Raw genomic sequence first — 16,397 nt, forward strand, 5'->3', positions numbered from 1 at the left:
TCTCCCAGACAAGAAGCCAAGAGACAGGAGACTCTGGATAATTAATGGGAGCTCTGCAACTCGAGCTTAATTACACGAAACAGTGGCTGCACCCCGAGTACCTGGAGCCACGAATAGCAAAGGAGGCACCCGGAGAGGGGGAAGCACACGGAGGATGCACCCGTCTTACCGCCATCCCGAGCAGACGGGTTGGCTAATAAGGCCTGTTTTGGGTTATGATTTTTCTGCAAGGCAGAATAAATGGCTTTGGAGAGCCTTTGTCTGAAGCTGCGGGGAGCTGGGGCTTTTCTGTTAAGCAGGGCATTTGTCTCAACAGCCTTTAATAGACAAGCCGGAGATCTGCCTACGCCCAGCAGACCGGAGGCCAGGGGAGAGGTTTGTTCCGTGGTTAATTCCACCTCGTTCTCAGGCTATCGGGGTCTTTCCACAGGAGGTGAAAGGGGCAGAGGGTTTGTACAACAGAATAGAGCAAACCCAGCGCAAGGCAGCACATTACAAGCCCAAACGACAACAGGAAAATCATAGAGGCTTTCCAAATATTCCATACAGAAAAGCCAGCCCTGAAAAACAGACATATCAAAAAAGGCAGGAAGGAAACAGGAGAAAACACACTTACCCACACTCCCACCGCGAGGTTTAAGGCAAAATAAACCACCACCACGACGAGGTCGGCAACGCCGAACTGCTGCGAGGGGGTAAAGGCTCCGGCCGTGGAATTGCCCTCCATCGCTCCTCGGCCTCCTTCAGAAAGCCTCGGACACCAAATCAGTAACTCGTTAGCAGCCTGAGGGCATTTATCATTAAACAAGGCGGCAGCAGGAGCTTCGCATCCGAAGGCGCTCAGGTGGGCAGCCTGGCTCGCCGCTGGCGCCCTCCCCTCCCCACCACCTGAGGAAGTGCGGTGCGGGCGAACACCTCGATTTTGGTGTCTTACAAACGAGCAGCATCTTAATCCCCCTTTCCTTGGGGTTTTCTGCTTCTCCTGCATGATTTTTGAAGCAGCAGTAGGGTCCAGTCCAAGCTGCTCCTGCAACTACTGCATTTCTGTGACGCAGACTCTCAGGGCACAGGCTCCCAGCTCAGGGGGGGCCTTAAACCTAGATATTGTGGGTGAGAAACTGCCAGGGGCTCTGACTTCCACAAACTGTAAACCAAAACCCAGCACTTTTCTTGCAGATAAGAGTCTGGAAGGAATTGACATATCTTCTGCCTAGATAATTACTGTAGGAATTGCCAAATGAAGCAGGGGTTAAGCGCTCTTTACGTTTGAAGAATCCCAGAGCAATACCACCTGGAATAGCTGGCATTTCTGGGGAGCTGGTATTTCTGCTCCTGGGACAAGCACGTGGAGTTCAGGCAGCTCTGCAGTTGTAGGGTGTAATGAAAGGGGTATGAAAAACATCCGAGCGAAGCCGCAGGTGCTTTGCTCCCTTTCAACCACGAAAAGCCAAAGGCCCAGCGATCCAGTCTTACGACCGTGACCATTCCCAAATTCTTCAGTCCCAATCAATACAGGAAATGCACTGGAGTAGCCCGAGTTGGGGGTTTCTACACACTACGCCACGACCAAACGCAGGGAGTTTTGCGAGCACAAGGTGGCCAGCCCAGACGCCAGCGAGGGCCGATGGGCAGAAACACTCACAGAAGAGATGAAGCTGTTCCTCCACAGGCCAACACAAAAAGAACAGGAGGAGAGCAACGCTTGAATTTAACGGTTTTGAGGATTTACCGATCAGTTTTCCACACTGGGTGCCTGGGCAGCTCATTTTCAAGCGGCAGCACACTTTCACACCACGTATCGCAAGGTCTGGCGGATAAAATAAATACACTGCGACTAATACAGCCACCACGAGACAGGTCAGGGGGTTTGTCCTCCCTGCAACAGCCACCGACGGACCCAGGAGCAGGCCTGCATGCTGCGGGAGGGACGGAATTTCTTCCTCACCGCTCAGCTGGAATTTAACCTGCTTTAACACATCTGAAGTACAGACAAGTGTTAATAGGTCAGCTCAGCGTAGGCATTAACATGGCCAAACTGCTTAACAACCTCCTGTCCTTAAAGTACAACCAGGTGCAGCCTCGCGTTTCGGCGTTTCAGAGGCAGAACGTGCCTCGCCGGACAGGGCTGCAAACCTCAAACCCGAGTGTCTGATGAAAAAGCAGCCCCCAGAATGAGGAACAGCGTTATCTGAACAGAAACGTGCGGCTGCTGAAAGAGGGTCACCCTCTGACTTGAATGGCCCAAGATCAAGGTCTTTTGCTGATATTTAGCTCTTCCAGCCACAGCCTGGGCCCCTGCCATTCCCAGTGCTGCGCCAAGACAGGCAAGGGAAGGAAAAAACCAAACTCTTTATCCTTAAAAACAATTCCACACCCTCAGAAGTTTGTCCCAAGCAGAGAGAAACGGTGGCAACACTTGGGTGTTCACGTCTGGCTTTGGACACGCCACAGGTTTTACTCCTTTGCGGGATGTTCTGATCGAGAGACCAAACCACCCCGAAACGCCTGTCGATTCCACCACCGCTTCCCCTGCAACAGGTCAGGGACATCGGCTCCCCCAAAGCAGAAGCTCAGTGTGCTGGCAGGTCATTCCATACCCGCATGCAGCAGGATGGCTGGGAAAACAAACGCGGACAAGCTGTGCGGCTGTTTTTTAGCTCATTGTTCAGGCCAGGCTACGAACCTCTGAAAAAGCATTCATGAGCTGGTTGGGATCTTCCCAGCTGGAACCTCTGCCCTCCACAATATTCCCAAGTCCCTGGTGTTCCTTGACATCCAGGCGCAGATTCAGCTCCCGCCCACACACCCGTAAGGAAAGCAGCACACTGGAAGTGTGGAATTACCCCTATCCGACCACACTTCGTGAGAGCACCTGCATCCGGACGGCGAGAGGTTGCGATTCACGAACCCGCTCGGCGGAACGCGACAGGGCGTCAAGGGCAAAGCAGGCGTTCCGCTGCCACCGCCAGCAGAGGCATTCTCCTTACGGCCAAGACGCCCGGCTCCTCTTCCTGCTCCAAAGTAACACGTTAGCCTCAAGGAATCAATTCCCCTCTGGATTTCTTCCCGTAACGCAGTACCTGCGAATTGTGTTGAAGGGGACACGCTTTAGGAGACAAGTGACTCGGAGGTGAACCGTGTTTAGAAAGCTCACACAAAACAGGTCTTTATTCTTCGTCGCAGAAAATAAATACAGGTGCGTATTTCATAGGCTTTTCGAGGAAAGCACTCCTACAAACCCACCGAGCCGCGCGCAACGGTACCACCTTTTTGCCTTTTAAAGGGCAAATATTATACAGTCACTTCATTTTATCTTTTGAAGCACTTGTAGCAAGCAACTTTGGGAATGTTTCATTTAAAAGCCAAATTCTTGCCTCAAGTGTTTTCTGGGGGGAGGGTTTCCATCCTGTATATAGTGCAACTAACCTAAAAGCAACTAGAACAGGGTTTTTTTGTAAAATATTCCCCACCCCATCCCACCCTCCAAAAAAAAAGAAACCCTGCAAAGAAAAAAAACCAGCTCTTAAAAACTGTTCTACCTTGATACTTAAACCAAGAGAAAACAAAAAGTGGCTCAATAGAAATATTAAGGTAAGCACGATGCTTCACAGCTCATTATCCGTTCGCTTCCAGTTTGGCCCCGGGGGGGTGTGTTTAGAATGAAAAAGCATTAATCATCCAGTCCTATATTTCTGAACAGGTACGACATGGACTCTCCGTTATGGATCCTGCGAATGGCTTCCGAGAGGATCATGCTGATATCCACAGTCTTGATTTTAGGGCACTGGAGTTTTTGTATTTCGTGGGGAATTGTGTTTGTAACAACCACCTACAGAAAGAAAGCAATGTGATCAGTAAAACGCAGCTCCCTTAGGGTTTTCCAACTCCCTTATTGGAACTGCCCAAGGGAATGTCCACGTAGCCATGGATACTAAAGCTGTCCTTCCTCCCTTCCATTCTGCCACAAAGGTAGGAAAACAGCCCTCCCGCAGCGAGGGGAAAAGTCTGCCAACCCTGGCAGCCCCTCAGCTCAGTACTTCCCTGGTTTCCCATTGCTTCAGATCCAATATTCTAGCATAGAACCCCACTGTGAGAAAGCCCGAACCCAGAAACCTCCCAGCTGAATCCTTCAAGCCCATGTATTTTAAGAATCAAGCCAGGAGAAAACTGTTGGCTTCAAAAACTCCAAATTGGAACGTCAGAATCCACGCTTACTTCATCAATCGCAGACTCCTCTATCAGCCTGGGAGCATCTGAAGATAAGAGGCCATGAGTGGCCATCACAAAGATCTTGTAAGCCCCCCTCTCCTTGAGGGTCTCGGCTGCAGCAAGAAAGCTGTCGACGTCATCTATTATGTCATCCTGTCAAAATACGATTGAGTCAGTGAAGATTCACCCCATCCTCAGACAGATCCACACGGCACATCCAGACTGACACTCTGGGGGGCCTACAAGGAAGCTGGGGGGGGGCTTCTTCCAAGGGCAGGGAGTGACAGGACAAGGGGTAACGGGTTTAAATGGACAGACAGAGATTGAGATGGGACATTGGGAAGGAATTCTTCCCGGAGAAGGTGGTGAGGCACTGCGACAGGTTGCCCAGAGAAGCTGTGGATGCCGCATCCCTGGGAGTGTCCAAGGCCAGGCTGGATGAGGCTGGGAACAACCTGGTCTAGTGGAAGGTGTCCCTGCCCATGGCAGGGGGTGGCACTGGGCGAGCTTTAAAGGTCCTTCCCAACCCAAACCAGTCTGCGATTCTATCTTTTTCAAATTAACAGTTTACAGCCAACACTAAATGGATGTTCTTCAGACACCTGGGCTAGACAGCAAGCGAGAAAGAGCGGAAAAACAGTGTCCAAAGCCACTGCAACACCAAAGGGCCGAGGGATTGCTCCATGAGGGAAAGGGGAAAAGCCAAGACAACTGACATACTCATTCAAAAATCAAACAAACAGAAAATTGCCCTTTTCCATGACAAGCCCAGAGAGACCGTAAGACTGCATCGTATCTACCTCACTGGCATTTTTGAACTCACAGAACAGAAACGGGCTGATTTTCCCCTCGAGTGATGTGTGAGCACCACCTAAACCTCCTCACCTTCAGACAAGCATTTAAACCGGAATTTATCTGGTCTGTTCACAGAAACAAGGTCCCAGTGCTGCTCTTCAGCAGGGATCAGAGTTCACAGTCAGCTTCAGTAGGCGTGCAGAGTATTGCCTCATGACACGAAGCGCAGTATCAAAGCCCACCGTCAACCGGTCTGGTTGTGGGCACAGCAGAAAGCCTACTTGATTTCTGCAGCTTCAACGCATTTGGTATCATTTATCAAAAGCTACGGCATCATACTTACCACGATGATAGCTATTCTTCCTCCCACATCTCCAACAACTGTGATGGGTGGTTTTTCCTTGGGAATCAGCACTGATTAACAGTGATTTTTTTTTTTAAAGGGGTAGAAAGGAGAAAGAAAGAGAAAGTTTATACAATTTACTTCAACTGTGGAAATGCTGGCGTTGCACGGGTCACCACTGTTACAGAGAGAAGTGAAGCAACACCTACTTCACAGCACTACTGAGAAGAAACAGCGGGGTTTTAATACAGAAATGGTTTTATGAAACTTAGCTGAAGCATCAACTACATTGATTTACACCCAAATTCTTAACTAATTCACTTACTTCTTGATTTTACTTTGGAGAATAGAGTGGTTTCCAGACACCACCAGTTCAATCCCCCTACTGAGATCCAAGCTAGGTTTATGCCACGAAGTTTGCTCACGCAGCTATAGATCACATCCACACTCAGCAAGGTTACTCTGTCAAGGCCCACGATATTATACAGCCACACACAAAACCAGTGGCAGCTCCCAAAACCCCCACACCACTTTCACACACAAACTTACTTACTGGGTATCTCCAAACTGGGATGAATAGCGGCTACGTTTTTGGCTGTAGGTGGTGAGTGTCGACCGTCCACCATGTCAGACTCGGCATCTTGAGCTTCCCCATGAATCACAGCAATTCCCAACCGTAAGCGCTCAGCAAACGACTGTGCCCTGCAGGGAAAGGGTTAAAATAAAAACACAGAAATACATTCAGTGTAAAATAATTCAAATGTATACAGTGCTGATCTATTTCTATTTTATTTCTAAAGTTTCAGGAAAAATGGATCTGAAAATTTTAGGAAAACACATGGAAAAAGGCACTTAGTCCCTTTAGCATCTTTTCACCAGGCTTGCAAGAGGCAGAATAACCTTGGAAGTACCCATACTGGCCTTGAAGCAACAGGATAAATGCTGCACGTCACATAGCTTTGGTAAATCCCTTCTGTTTTGCCCAACAGTCAAAAAAACCCCATTTCCTAAGCCTTCGGCGTTCCGGAGATCCCATGCAGGTCTCATCTCACAGTAACCATGAACAGCCTAGATATCTGGATTATCTACATTTAACAGGAGAAAAATATCCACATGAAAACCGGTGTTTACCTGGTTATTTTTAGAAAGATGTGCTCTAAATAACACAATGTCCCTGACCTTCTGACACATAACCTTAGGTATCCTACAGAAGGGAGAATCCAGATGATCATTTTGCCTGACACTTCCAAGTTAAATAGCCCGGATCTTCAGAAGCTTACAAACAGTTTCTTCACTGTGCAGTATTCCTACAACTGAAATTAGGAATCTGTGTAAAGTGTCACGTTAGCTGGGGAGTGGGGAAAGCAGAAAGTCAGGAAAATAGGAATTTCACAGACAGTGCTTGTAACGCAGATGCTGGAAGCAGAATGTAAAATTTACAGATGCATCCTACCTTACCTTGCACACCTGAGAGTCCTTAATTAACTGTCCTGACTAAAACCAGCAATGGTACCCAGGTACCTAGCCTAAGCCAGTGATCTAGTCTCCTGATCAAAGCGCGCCTGGCACGTCCAGAGCGAGTCCCTTTGATCCAACATTAGCATCTAGGACCTGTGGCCTGAATCGCCTCCTCTGCGCTTAAGCCTTGTTTTACTGCCCAAACAACTCAGAGTCCACAGAATCATTTTTCTCCCATCATGATGCTCAGTTAAACAAACATGAATAATCTTCTCCCCTGTGGTTATCATCCAGCAAGGACATTTTTTCAAGGGGTTAACTACAGGTAAGTTATGATTCCAAATATATGTATCTAAAGAGTTATGACTCAGAAGGCATAATCCTATCAATGAAATCATAATAATTACTTTAAAATGCAATATTATGCTGAATAAAGGTCAAAGTAGCAGTAAGAGGAATTATTCATTTTCCAGTAAGCTGAAACCACAGAAACATACTGAACTTCATCAAGCAAAGGTTCTATTCCACAAGTAGAGATTCATCTGAGAAGTGTTTTCCTGGATCAGGCTGAGGCATTCAGTCACCCTTAGCCAAGTACAACGTTCCTCCTCAAATACTGCTCTGAAATGCTCACACATAGACGTGAAGAAGCTAAACAATACAGCTCTGGGATCCTCTCCTACACCAATCGGTTATGTCTGCAACTGATGTCAGTGGAAGCTGTGTGTGGACTATCTGCTGGCATGCACCAGCATGAAAATGCTTCAAAAAGTGTCTGCCTGCTCCCAAGAGGCCATAATGACACTACGCAACAGACACAGTCAAATAACTGGCCAAAACAAAATAAGTCACAGAAAAAGTACTGCTGGAAAACACAGATGATGCTATACTTCTACAAGTTAAAGCATTTCTGATTTGCTACATAAACGAACATAAATCTTTCTTACAAAGAGTATCGCGATTCCTTGGCACAAAAGTCTAGGTAGCTTTTCAACAAATGATTAGTTTGTCACCACAGCAAATACAGTATCTCCTAAAGCATCCTCCAACTTTTACAGCACCTGTCCAGACCAGTGTAATTCCCAAGAGTTTAGGAATAGTCAACCAAAAAGATTCATGGATTAAGAACAAGGACTCTACAATCACAAGCACTCCAACCGTCAAACCCTGCTTCACCACACTAGGTGGTCAGCCATCGCTACCTGGGGTCTGATCAACCATGTTCCAAGTTACAACCACGTTAAGCAATTATTTTGGACTAATGGCGTTACACTTCCAACCATTTACTTCACTTACAGCAGGAAATTTATATTTGTGTGCATTTACATTACAATACGATTAAATACCTTCATTATCCTAAGCACTGTATTTGATTTACCTCATCCTTTTGTTTGGGGTTTTTTAAGTCTTAGATTTACTATGATTTTAGCAATGATGTTAAAACTACACATCTGACAAAAGAGAATTGGTAGGGATTTGAAGGCTGCATCTCCTCGTTATTAGGCTCTGTCCTTTGCTTGACCCCCAGAACAAAATCACAGTAGAGATTTCCTGCTCTAACACAAGAGAGCAGATCTTACCCACCTCTTGGCAGACGCAGGTGATTTGGCCACAATTACAGCATTCCTGTAGTCTGGTATCTGTAGCAAATAACAGATAGCAATGTCTACTTCATAGCTTTAGACAAATTTAAACTCAGTAAGAATCAGAGAACTTTATTTTGCCAGAAGAATTTTAAGAATTCCAACACTTTACCTAACGTAAGAAAGCAACCTCAAGAACCCACAGTACATGATCAGAGTTCACAGCTCAGCAAAAACAGGTATTTAGAAAATTCAGATTTTTAACTTGAAACTGTACTTTTCAGAAACACCATGTTATATTACAGATTACACAAGAGTAACTGCTTTAGAAGAACATCCAGGTTACACAAACCAGTGTTAAAAGAAACAGGAAACCATCAAAATTAAAGTTTCCTGATCAACTTGTCTTTGCGTGCACATGGCAGCCTTTAGAAAACACAGTATTTCACCTACTTCCTATTTTTAGGGTTGATTTGCAGAGTACATCAAAAAAAAATAACACCTCTCCATCACATCCTACTGACTCTCCATACGGACCATCCAAAGGGATAAAAAAATTCCACACTGCCTGTGCTGATCCTGGAGTCACTGTCTAAGAGGGTTGCAAACGGTGTCCCAGACAGATGGGTACTAGAGGATGCTGCTGCAAGCGGCGACAGCAGCAAAATGGTACGGCCAAGAGGTCTGGGTTTCACCTGGAGCTCTGATGGGTACGCCAGTCAGTCTCCACAGGTTTGCTGCCCCTGCCCTGTTCTGACTGGCTTTTTATCCCAGATGCCCTCTCCCCATTTAGCCAGTATTTTAGTCCCCACTTCCTAGTTTCTTACCCTAGTTCCCGTCTTCCCTGCAAACACTGACCCCACGCTGACCTGTCTGTCTCTGTTGGGCTGGTTTTAGTTGGGATAGAGTTCACTTCCTTCACAGTAACTCGCATGAGGCTGGTTTGGATTTGTGCGATTTGACTTAGCAACAACTAAAAGCCATCAGTGTTATCAATATTCTTCTCAGCACAAATCCAAAACTCAGCCTCCTACCAGCTACTGTGAAGAAAATTAACTCTGTCCCAACCGAAACCAGCACACATCCTGAAGTTCGAGCATTCCACCACGTGCACTTCCAGTCCTCCTTTCCAACAGCAACCCAGGGGGGTGATACCCTGCCACGCAGTTCATCGCCTTGCTGTCAGATGTCAAATACCTGTTCCAGAGCTTAGAAATACCTTGCTTGGGTTTGAAAAAAAACCTCAAGTGCTTCTACAATCTTATCTTCACACATACAAACTCCACCAGCTGTTTCCAAAACCACTCTACCTGTAACAGGCACGGGAAAGAAAAAACTAAGTTCTGAATTTGGGCATGGGCCTAACCAACTGAAAACAAGAGCTTTTCTGAAGACATGTCAGGCTACATTAATGATCTGCAATCCTAACTCCACCTGTAATACTGGGAATTCAGCATGTTCCATCCTTTACAAACACTTAGTTATACAACAGGCCAAAGATTAACATGATGGAAGGTATGGACAAGGCAGGGCCTGTCACTTGACATAATAAAGGCTTTGATCTCGTTCAGACATCCTTGCCTCATTTTTCCACTGCCAAGTGATCAAATTTGTTCTCAGCTCTTTAAAAATGAGGTCAGAAAGCCAGAAATGTCATCCAAAAGACAGTAAGACATCAACAACTCCTTGTAACCAAGGGCTACGTCACTCTAAGATTAACATGTACGCATCGGAAAGAGAGGAGACACTAAGCATTGAACATTTGGGAAGCAAACAAAGGAAAATCACCACGTTATTTTATAGCATGTTAATTTCACTGACTGGACTGTCTTCATCCCAGAACACCACCTCATTCTCTTCACACCTATGCGTAAATTCCCAACAAGGAACAACTACAAGCTCTTATCTAGCAGTTAAACACTTCAGTGTGCTCTGTTCTTATCAAGCTGGACTCTACTTCGCACTGCCCAGTACACCCCAACACAACTCCCATTCGAAAGGTTTCTCCTGCTTCGGCATTCACAATGCGGGACATACAACGAGCTGCTGCCCCCGAGACCTTGAGACTGATACTGAATTCTTCCTGAGCAGCACTGGATGGAACTTTTAAGCAAAGATACTATAAACGGCCTGGCTGGTGGGGGTATTTGCCAATACAGATCCCATGTGATCAGACACATTCAGTCAATGCTAGTTTTAGCGTCACCTCCTGGACGAGCAGGGGAATGAAGAAATGAAAAAGTGAAAAGTATCTGTTAGGACCTCTCTACGGGTATTTCAGCGGGTCTCTACAAATGTTCATCTGTTAGACCGCACAGCAGTGCCAGACTCAAAGCTGCAACAATTCTCTGTAAACCACTAAGAGCTCGCGTATCAAAACGTGTTTCAAGACTAAACCAGGAACACGATCTTGACCATAATCCAGACATTCAAGTAACACATAAAGGCCTAACTTGCCTTGAGCCTGCATATTTGGTTATCCACTTCTTTCATCTTTTTTTAAAGTTATGGAGTGCTTTCAACATGCAATACTTCTCTCCTGGTACACAGCAGGACAACTGCCTGTGGCACAGCCAGAGCCTGGAGTTTTGTTCTAGCATCCTCTTTGACTCTAGTACAGTTGAAATGGTAACGACAGACGCAAACGGTAACTGATTCCCCAAACAGATTTTAACACTGCCATAACAAAGTCATGTTGGTTTGGGGTTTTTGGTTTGGTTTTGGCTTGGGGTTTGGGGTTTTTTTGGGTTTTTTGGGGTTTTTTTAATTGACTCATTCATCTCTCTGTAAAAAGAAATAGCTTGGATTGAAAAGTAAGCGTGAGCTAAACCTTTTCTCTCACCAAGAAGAAAGCATTTGCTTTATTACAAATTATCATTAGTCAGAGGCATAACGTGCATCTTACACCTACAATTATCATCTGCACAATCGGTATCTATCAATCCACCAGCAGCACTTCTCAAAGGACTTATAAAAGTCCAATGGAGAGCTGGACGCACAGAACACGAGAAGTTAAGCTCCTCAAGTCACGACATGCTGAGCAAACAGCAGGTGAAGATTTCCACACAAGAAGCAATCTGCTCTGACTTTCAGAGTACAATCGACAGGCTCCCATAGTTTACAGCTTAATTTCCAAAGTGTTTTCATAATGTGATACAAACTACACCTACACAAGCAGTCCATCCTATAAATATAAAGGAAACTGAAAATAAGAAAGGAAGAGGATGTCTAGAGCAAGAAAATCGTTTTTGGTTTTTTAATACCAGTTAGGGGAATATATCTAAGAAGGCAGAATAGCATCGCTGCACAGGTAACAAAACGCCAGCTCTTCATGAAAGTAACACTTAAGCCTGTGGGGAAGAAAAGAACCAAATGTCCCCCACCACACCCCTTGCCCCAACATGACCTTTCCCCCTTTTAAAATTCTGTCTGAAGAGTCAGTCTTTTCACAGGAATTTGTGTCAGAAGCCTTCAGAAATTATTTTTAAAAAGTCATTTTAAAAAGCAACTGTAATAGCAGGCCTTCCTCACCTCTTCTTGGATGTATTGTAGTAAAAAAGGAGATGCTCTCAAGTTATCAACTGGAATATTGAAGAAACCCTGTATTTCCTTCTGATGTAAATCCATGGTTATGAGATGAGTTAGTCCTTTAAAAAAACAAATAGGGACACATACGGAGAAGCACATCAAGAAAAGGAAAGGAACAGACACACTCATCATTTCTCTAGTAAGTGTAACTGGTTTGTTCAGAACACAATCTCTAAGCTGCACTAGAACAAGACGACTAAGTGAAAGTACGTACGTGGTAACTACGTCACGCCTAAGCACACCAGCATCATGGTCAGAAATTTCTCCTGTGTCCTTTCCAAAAGGACCTCAGAACACCCTACATCACTGACTCAGTAGTGCCACAGTGAGGCAGGTAAGATCATCTCCATCTGACACGTTTACATCCAGGAAAAATTTGGCAGTTATTTTTAAACAGAGTCGCAGCTTGTACGCTGACCTCTGTAAACCCGAAAGCTGGCAGCAGGAGCCCCCACTGCCCTGATTATTTCATAACCACCTGTGTCCTTACCAGCTTTGCACATCATGGAAGCCAGTAATTTAGAGACAATGGAGCCCCTTTTCCTCATCTTGCACTGTTTGCTGTACGGGAAGTAAGGAATCACTCCAATAATGCTTTTGGCACAGGAGGTTTTACAAGCATACACCATGATCAGGAGTTCCATGATCGTAGTATTCACATCCCTGGAATGAGAAACATCTAGTTCTGTCTGTCGTGCGTAAAAATCCTGTGTTCAACACAACATTGACACCCACTCCAGGGCAGTATGGAGTACAGTGACTCAGTGACCTTCAGGAAGAATCCAGCTGTGCACCTCAGACCACAAGTGCCCTGGGCCCAGCATTTTAATTCTTTACTAGAATTATACTACTATTTTTTTTTTTTTCACTTGGCTATTTTGGGCAATTCAGCAGTTTTTGTTATACTATCTTCAGGCTTTTATTAATGCAACACATTGCTGTAACAAAGTAGTCCCTAATTTATCTCCAACATCTCTTTCTATTGTGCACAAACCAAAATATGTATATATTTTCACGTAGATAAGCTTTTCTATAAAAAAGACCCAACTTTCAGAGTTTAGAACATATTCCTCTAAATATTTAGCCTGCTGTTGGCATGAACAATAACAATCACCATCTATCTTCTGCCCTAAACGCAAAGATTGAGAGGGTATCTTTTTAGATGAGAACTTGTCATCAACCAAGAGACCTCCTATTTCTGCTGCCATTAAAAAAAAAAAAAACTAGTATTTGTAAAGTTCTTTTCACATTAAGAAAAAGTTGTTTTCTGAATCACGGGACACATTGCTTAGGAAATGCTCCTCCTACATTTAGAGCTAGGTAATGTGCTGGAGTCAGGGAGCTGAAAAGGGAAGACTTTAAAGAGAGTAACATAAGCAAAAGAATGCAGAGACCCAGGGGAGCATCTGACATATTCACTGAAAACTGAAGTGACAGAGGGTAACTCATACTGAAGTCTTCTTTGTGCACATACACGACAACCCCAAAACCACTAACAACAAAAACCCCAAAAAGAGAAGCCTCTATCCAGTTAATCTAAGCTTATTATAACATACACATTAAAAGGTGAAGAAAAAGTAAGCCAGAAGCATTCCTATGGACAGTCCATGTCAAAACACTATCATAGTGTCTTTAAACAGGTACTCACTTTGAAACAGTTTGGATGATAAATACATCCTTTCCTCTCACAGACTCCTGAATCTGCACTCTCGTTTCTGCCAAGAAGAGAAATATGTAATGTTTGCAATAGCAAAACTCAAAGTCTAAGAAAAGGGTAGCCACATATGCACTCATAGCTACACTTCCAGTTTGGCCCATCAAATGCTCACCTCTGTTCGGTTCTTGATAAACCTGAACCTTCCCCATCTCAACTCCCAAGCGTCTGTAGGGGCAGAAAGAGAAAAGAGAAGTCAATATGGGAAAACAAAGGGCAAAAGAAATCCAAAGCCCACACGATGCAATAGTTACTGAAAATGCTATATTCCACAGGAGAAAACCAAGTAAATCCCACACCATAAACCCAGTAATTACAGTGGAAATGCCTCAAAGCATGCACAATTTCCAGAAACTGCACTGCAGACTGAACTGAACTCGCTTAAGAAGAACAAGCAGCAGAAAAACAATAATGCCTGATTACTAAATCATGCAACAATTTCTAATTATCAATATCTAGTTCAATACATGCTCTATACATGTTGCCACCTATATATGTATATAAACGCGGCCACATGCACACAGTGCTTAGAAGAGCACTTTAAATCATTCTGCTCTACAGAAACATCAACGTAAATAGGAAATACTAATGAGCTCTACTGGATAAATAATGGAAGACTAATGTCTGCTGTACTTATTTCACTTCAGTATTGCACAGACCCCCGCCACTAAAAAAAGGAGACAACCGAGCGTGCCGCATGTAACTTGAGTTCCTTGCACGCTCCTTTCTCCTCCTACCTAGACCTAACTTCAGGTAGGTCAGCCTCAGGAGGAAAGCCATCACACACAACACTCCTGGCAATGTTCCCCACCCAAATACCGTGATAGCAGCATGGTAAGATCTTACTTAAGTCAAAAAAGTTCTGCTGAAGCTGTTCATGCATTTAAAGCTAAACAAATGTTCCCATCTAAAACATACAGTGAGCAGGATGGATGCAGCTTTGCCATATAAAAAAAAAAATTGCTACAGGGAGAAGAAAATGGTAAAACCTTCTGCCGTGATTATTTAACACCACCCAAACGTTAATTTTCCCACGTGCTCTCTGTAACATACTGCAGCAAATCGCAACCTGCCACTGAGCAATTTAAGCACGAGGTTTTTTCTGTTATCGATCCGCTGAGTGCACTGTGCAACACAGCACACCAGATGTTCTCGCAAACCATGGCAATTTTCCCACGTAAGTCTCCTTAAACAGGAAAACCAGCCTTCAGCAAAACTAGTCCCATCGCAGTAACACCAAGATCCGAAGCTGCCCCGCAGGAGATTTTACTTACTCAGCAATCCTCTTCGATAGTTCCATGCATGACGAATTGGAATTAGCTGAAAACAGCACCAGTCCACCCTTGGTTATATTCATGATGGCCCCAATTTCAGTTGATGGCACACAAAACATCAAACCTAAGTTGTTTTTCCGCTTCTAAAAGGCTGTAAAAGATCAAAGGTCTGTTAAAGCCACAAAGTAAAAAAACAAAAAAAGAAACCACTTTCTAGACAGAGAGAATTTAAAGTTTCCCATGAACCTGTATTTTCCAGCATCCTTGATAGTGCCACTTGACTAGTGCCACAGAGACATCCTTACAGAACATTGTGGCCCACGAGCTACTGTTTACCAACACAGCTCAGCACACCTAACGACACAGCTCAAAGAAGGGGACTTCAGCCTGCCTCGCCTTCCTTCTTCTGCCCCCAGCTTTCCAGACTCTCCAGCAGAATCCTTCCCTAGAGATCTCCAAAGATCCCCCAGGACAACCCCCAGACTTCAACAGGTTTGTTCTTGGGGTTGGGGTTTTTTTTCCCCTTTTTTGAAAGGTTTTCCTCAAGCTATCACCTAATACGACGGATCCCCTTTTCCATCAGCTTGTCCAGTTCATTTTCCAGAACTGAACAACCTTTACTGACTTTTTCAAGACCACAAAACCAGTCAGAGGTAGAAGCAAGCTAAATAGAGCTCCCGGGTCCTGGCTCTGCTAAACTGGCTAGAAGACTATTTCCATAGTTGCAAATCTTTCCATGACTTTGCAATAAATTATCAACTTACAAATGGGGATGAAATGCAAGAAGAGTTCAATAAGGCTGGCAGCTGTAAATAATGACTTCCCGAACAATGCATCCACTTGGTGAAGCAGCTGTCATTCTTTGATACTAATATTTCTCCTGTGAAAACAGGAAAAAAATATCAAGAGGAAATCTACACTTTTTTTTTTTTCCCAAATACAGGCACAAACCACTAATCCCACCAAGGACTTCATGGGATTCTATCTTGACACTTTTTATTCTTCTTTGCAACATCACGTTTTCAGGATGACTTCTACTATAACATTTTGTTCAAATAAAATAATATTAAAAAAAAAAACAAAACACACTGACAAAAGTAACATTCAACTCAAAAAGCCGTAGGCTACCGCACTTCACTTCAGCTGTATAAGTCGTCCGATCCCTCATCACTCATTTTAGCATTATGTTAGGGACTGAAAATATCAAATATGAGGGGCATAATTCAAAACAAAGTAACTGGAAGTTTGGATAAATCAATAACTTCTTTCCTAGCAAATGGCTCCCTGCTGAGAAACATCATTATTGAAGAGTCACACGTAATCTCCTCCAAACAACTGATGGTGTATCAGCTATTAAGCGCTCCAAAATCTCATTTAAGAGAAAAAGCAGAGTTTTCACACTTACAGGAACAACTGGCTAGCTCTACAGAGAA

At 44.4% G+C, this 16,397-nt stretch overlaps 1 protein-coding gene across 2 annotated transcripts; it reads right to left on the reverse strand.

Annotated features, from left to right (window-relative positions):
- Positions 1-3,144: 3,144 nt before the first annotated feature.
- On the reverse strand, positions 3,145-15,847 carry PRPSAP2 (phosphoribosyl pyrophosphate synthetase-associated protein 2). Of its 2 annotated transcripts, XM_010157811.1 has the most exons (11): positions 15,729-15,847; positions 14,965-15,115; positions 13,806-13,858; positions 13,625-13,691; positions 12,467-12,639; positions 11,920-12,035; positions 8,390-8,445; positions 5,901-6,049; positions 5,348-5,418; positions 4,216-4,362; positions 3,145-3,829 (listed from the first exon to the last, which is right to left on the reverse strand). In XM_010157811.1, exons 2-11 carry the CDS (start codon positions 15,081-15,083, stop codon positions 3,671-3,673), a joined length of 1,110 nt encoding a protein of 369 aa, XP_010156113.1. In that variant the 5' UTR covers positions 15,084-15,115; positions 15,729-15,847; the 3' UTR covers positions 3,145-3,670. The 2 variants fall into 2 exon arrangements, with proteins under 2 accessions (XP_010156113.1, XP_010156120.1); XM_010157818.1 differs by lacking the exons at positions 13,625-13,691; positions 13,806-13,858; positions 15,729-15,847 and having other exon boundaries at positions 3,612-3,829; positions 14,965-15,083.
- Positions 15,848-16,397: the final 550 nt, after the last annotated feature.

Source organism: Eurypyga helias, unplaced genomic scaffold (assembly GCF_000690775.1).
Source record: "Eurypyga helias isolate BGI_N326 unplaced genomic scaffold, ASM69077v1 scaffold16960, whole genome shotgun sequence".
NCBI classification, from domain to species: Eukaryota; Metazoa; Chordata; class Aves; order Eurypygiformes; family Eurypygidae; genus Eurypyga; species Eurypyga helias.